Source organism: Stegastes partitus, unplaced genomic scaffold, assembly GCF_000690725.1.
Source record: "Stegastes partitus isolate 25-593 unplaced genomic scaffold, Stegastes_partitus-1.0.2 Scaffold382, whole genome shotgun sequence".
NCBI classification, from domain to species: Eukaryota; Metazoa; Chordata; class Actinopteri; family Pomacentridae; genus Stegastes; species Stegastes partitus.
In genome coordinates, this window is record NW_007578113.1 from 457,828 (window position 1) to 462,575 (window position 4,748).

Sequence of the window (4,748 nt, forward strand, 5' to 3'; positions counted from 1 at the left end):
ATCACAGGGCTACACTTAGAGACAGACAACCAAGCACAATCACATTCACACCTACAGACAATTTACAATCACCAATTAACCTCAGCATGTTTCTGGACTGTGGGAGGAAGCCAGAGAACCCAGAGAGAACCCACGCTGCACGGGGAGAACATGCAAACAAACGTCTAGTTGTGAGGCAACGGTGCTAACCACCGAGTCACTTTGCAGCCCTCCAACCATCATCATTTGATATTTTTGCCTCTACTGAAGGCACAGCGGTGTTGAAATGATCGCCTGTTTGCACGTTAAAAAGGCTGCGAACTAAGCAGTGGGTTCCAGCCCCGGCTTGGACTCTGGAAAATCGTTGTGCTTGAGCTGAGGAGCACCTGTTTCAGCTGTATTTTGCAGGAAGATGTTCTGAATCCTGTTTCTTGACCTCCTCGTGCACTTTGTTCCTTCATATGAGTAAATGCTGTGTCTCTGCAGTCTGTTCTCTTCTCAGGTCATGCAGCTCTGGCCTTTTCTCCTCTGTAACATGTGGAGATTGCTCGATGTCCTCTTTATTCAGATGTTTACATCCTGATTTTCTATCCTGTCAATCTTTTCTTCACTGTTCACACAACATCTGTTTCCTTTCTGTCTCTTCTGTTTTTAAACCCAATACAGGGATTTGAGGGTAGTTTTTCTTATTTGATCAGATGTCTGTATATACGTGTGTGAAACTTGGTGGTAATAAATTCCTTCCCTGTAGATTTAGGTGCTTAAAAGTGCAGGACTGTACAGTTCTTGTGGCCCCTGGCATGAAAACTTTCAGCACTTCAGTGTAACAGTTCTGAACTTTCATTTATTCTATGATTACATACAATATTACTGTGTATTTCAGTCCTATTTTGCCTTTGAGCAGTAGAGATAGACAGGAAAGGGGGGGAGACCTGCAGCAAAGGGTCATGAGCGGGAATTGAACCCACGACCGCTGCGTCAGGGCGCTATAGTCCCTGTTCAGGTGAGCTATAGGGGCGTCCATGTTTCTTAATCGTTCACTTTGCTCTGAATTCATAATGCGGTCTCACCAGAATTCTCCGTCTTCAGTCGAGTTCTGCAGGATGCGATTTTTTTCCGCTGAGTCGACATAATTCCACTCCCTGGACCTGAAACAGACCAAAGGCTTGAACGTGCAGGAATCAGGGAGAAGCAGCTCCTCACGTTAACAACAACAGCAATGACACACCAAACCGCTGCAACGGGAGGAAACAGAACAATCTATGTATACGTTATATTTGTTTGCGCTTGTATCGTGTGTTATAAAAGTAAGCGTTCTTACTTGTCACTCCACGGGCCGTTCCATTCAACCTGACCCCAGGGGTTTCTGACCCGGATCAGCTGGACCTTCTGCCCTCTAAAATGCACCTGAACAACAGGAAGAAATGTCTTTATTGTGACCATGAGATTTTTTTTTACTTCACTTGTAAAAAGCGTGTGGTCTTCAGTCTTTATATCTGGTTTTAAATGTCTTATTGGGCCACTGAAGGACAATGTGATAATAATGTGCGTTTTCTTTGTTTCTTTCCATCATTTTTCATCATTGCTTTTAACAGCTCTTCCAGGATGATAACAACAGCCACCTCTAAGTTGGTTTCGAGCGGAGTCTTACCTCCTCCAGGCCTGTGATGGAGTATGCATGTCCCTTCACCAGGCCGCTGGACGTCTTCGCCTCAGACTCTGCAGAGCTGGTGATCTGGAAATCAGAAGAGCTGGGCTGAAGCACTGAACCAACCTTATATCTGAGGGGTGGAAGGTAGCAATCAAACGGCATAAATAGGAAAATGAATGGTAATCAGGTCCTCACATCAATAGAGCATCCCATCATGGCGCCTCGATCCAGGGCCTTCTTCATGATCGAGAACAGGTTGCTCGGAGCCTTCTTGGTTTCGTACATTTCTCCCACACCACCAGTAAAATCCTCCATGGCCTCCATCGTGGTGCCGCCCTTCAGGGCCTCGTAGCTGCCGTGCACTCTGAAATAAACAGAAAAACCTGTCACTGGTTAACATGGACGTGACGAAGTGATCAAAGAAACAACAGAGTTCCATCTTATGAGTACAAAGATGATGGTCTTTTTTTTTTCTTGGGGGATATTACAACCGATAGTTGAGCAGAGGATGTACAAAATGCTTTATCGCTATGATCTAGGTGTAAAATGATGCCGGTGATGTTACTTGGCGTAGGCTTTCTCCAGCAGGGCGCTCCAGAACTCGTTGTTGGAGGCAGAGTGAAGCATGATGAGGTTGTTTCTCACTGAAGGCAACCTGTCATCCACCACCACGTCCAGCCATTTGTTGTGCTGCCAGAACTGAGAAAGCAGCAGAGAAGAATTTGCAGCAGTCAAAGCGAGTGGTGGCAGGCCTGCTACACAGTATGTTTAAACCTCATTTGAAGTGGATGCTACTTCTGCATACACAAGGTCTTCCTGACTGAAGAGAGCCACAGCTGCAGGATGTGTTAAGAGCAGGATCCTCATTCAAAACGACTGTACCTGGAAGTGAAAGATGCCAGCGTATCTGTGGTCAAACTCCTGGTCATGGGGGATGACTCGGGCCATGGCGTCTTTTTTCAGGGTCAAGGAGGCAATGGCTGCCAGGAGCCAGCAGTCCCCTGTGGTGGCAAACAGGCGCCTCATTGATAAATAAGTAAAATATGTGCATTTGAAAAACCTCAAAGGAACTCGTGCAGATCACTTGAGTACCAACCGAGCTGTCCTTGACATATGTCTGTCCTGTCTGCTTTGCCCACGATGAACCTTGGGTTGTCGCAGAGTTCCTGTAGAAGGGCCGGAGAACAGGTTGGTTTGTTTAAAAAAATAAAAAATCACGACAGGTGAACGGCGACACCTGTGATAGGTGTGTTCGCATTCCAGGCATATTAATCAGCCTGAAATCCCAGTCACCGCAACACAAAATACACACAGCGCACTACAAGCAGGCAGCCGAAGCATTCACTCTGAAGGAACGCCCAGCGCAGAAATGTGGAGTAATTGTAACGAACATGAGCAGTGAATTTTCCAGTTTGCTGCAGTCAGGGAAGCGGTGCAGGTATGTCAGCAGGCAAAGACACTCAGAACTTGTGCAAGATGGCATTACAGGCGACAAAAACAAGGGAGAATGTGGCATGTCTTGAAACACTTCACAGGAAAACTCAAGATACTTTCTGCAAATGTTGATAGTGTCTGCAAAATTGGCTAAACCAAGACAATCTAACACCATTTCTACTGCAGACAGCGTTAAAGCATGTGGGGGTAAAGTCTGCTCACAGAGAGGTGGCTGCCCCTGCACTTGGCTCTATTTACTCTGTTTTCCTGCAGAACTGGTTTTGCAGCCGTGGCTACGAATACTTAATTGCTTTTGTTGTATTGAAAAATAAGAAAAACGAACTTAAGATAAATTCTCATTTCATTCATTGAGCGCCACAGTCGACTAAAGCCGCCAACCCTCATTCAGTTAACTGCCGCTGAGTGCTTTGGTGCTGGAATCCACTGATTTGAGATTAGATTGGTTAGAAGAGACCCGTTTTAAGATTATGAAAGCAGCTATTGATCCACCAGAAAAGAGTCTGCACGAGTCTCATCTTTCTAAAACATACTTTTATTGAATCTAAATTTCCTTACAGCTTTCTTTTATCTCTTTTAATAATGTATTTACCTTCTAAACACTGTATTGGTCTTTTAAAATCTGACTTTTTGACTTGTCTGTTTTATTTTGCTGCCTTAAAAGGTGCTCTATAAATAAAGATCATTGCTATTATTATTATTATCAGATGAAGGGTTCACCTTAAAACCACATTTCATTCATTCAACATCCAAATCTGCCACACAGATTTCACCAACACTTGTGGACTTAGCCTGAGACTTTTTCACACTTTCCCAGTACAAAGCATCAGCCAGTCACTCCTCAAAGCTGAAATCTGAATTGTCCGGTTCCTACATACCTTGGGCCTCTTCCATTCAATGTTGACAGGTACACTCTGGCTGTAGTAGAGTGAGGAGTCAGTGGCAGGGAAGTCTGGATCCTCAAACAGGACCCCCTTCTGGAGACATTCGTGCCTCAGCTCCTCAAACGACCTCCCGTCGTACTGTGTGTTCTCGGCCTGAACGGAGCGCCTGCCGGACAGAGTGGACTGGAGAGGCATCTTCTTCGTCTTCAGGAAGAACCTCAGTGAACGGAGGCGAAGCAGGCGTGAGGCGAAGTGTGATGGAGTGCGTCCTGCTGTGTGTTTGATGCAGGGCCAGTCTGTCGGGTGGGTAGGGCTCAGAGGGGCACACCCTCCAGACACAAACTGGTTTATCCTCCTGTGGCAGCAAACCTCGCCCTGATGACTGTCTCTCTCTCTCTCTTGTCTCTTATCGCTGTCTCTCTCTTTGGGCTTGGCCTGCAGGATACAGGAAGAATTCATTCCTAATGGTGTGGCAACAGATAAATTAAATACCAGGAAATGGAACAAATCAGACTCCACCCCAGTGTGAAGTATCAGTCAAATTTGGAACAATTCCAAACTGTATCCTCCTGCAATGTTCTAAGATTTGGTATTTGATCCTGTGTATCATGACATCAGACGGCCATGCTTTCACCAATACGCTTATTCACAGGGAATCTTTGGATTTGTTGAGATTTCCGTGTATAACTTCGTAGGATCTTCATTTTAATTTAAAATGGATCATTCAATTTGTTAGCGTAAATAATATTGCAGAGGCTGCACGGTGGATTGGTGGTTAGCAC

The 4,748-nt window shown here is 45.3% G+C and overlaps 1 protein-coding gene across 1 annotated transcript in view; it reads right to left on the bottom strand.

The window, feature by feature from the left end:
* Positions 1 to 4,251, bottom strand: part of capn9 (calpain 9) — an 11,659-nt gene extending 7,408 nt beyond the window's left edge. The window contains exons 1-8 of the mRNA XM_008284980.1: positions 3,961 to 4,251; positions 2,727 to 2,796; positions 2,513 to 2,631; positions 2,196 to 2,329; positions 1,826 to 1,994; positions 1,631 to 1,714; positions 1,301 to 1,386; positions 1,050 to 1,127 (exon numbers count right to left, since the gene is read on the bottom strand). Coding sequence (XP_008283202.1) covers positions 1,050 to 1,127; positions 1,301 to 1,386; positions 1,631 to 1,714; positions 1,826 to 1,994; positions 2,196 to 2,329; positions 2,513 to 2,631; positions 2,727 to 2,796; positions 3,961 to 4,161 — 941 coding nt within the window. The 5' untranslated portion in view covers positions 4,162 to 4,251. The remainder of the gene's footprint in view (positions 1 to 1,049; positions 1,128 to 1,300; positions 1,387 to 1,630; positions 1,715 to 1,825; positions 1,995 to 2,195; positions 2,330 to 2,512; positions 2,632 to 2,726; positions 2,797 to 3,960) is intronic.
* Positions 4,252 to 4,748: the final 497 nt, after the last annotated feature.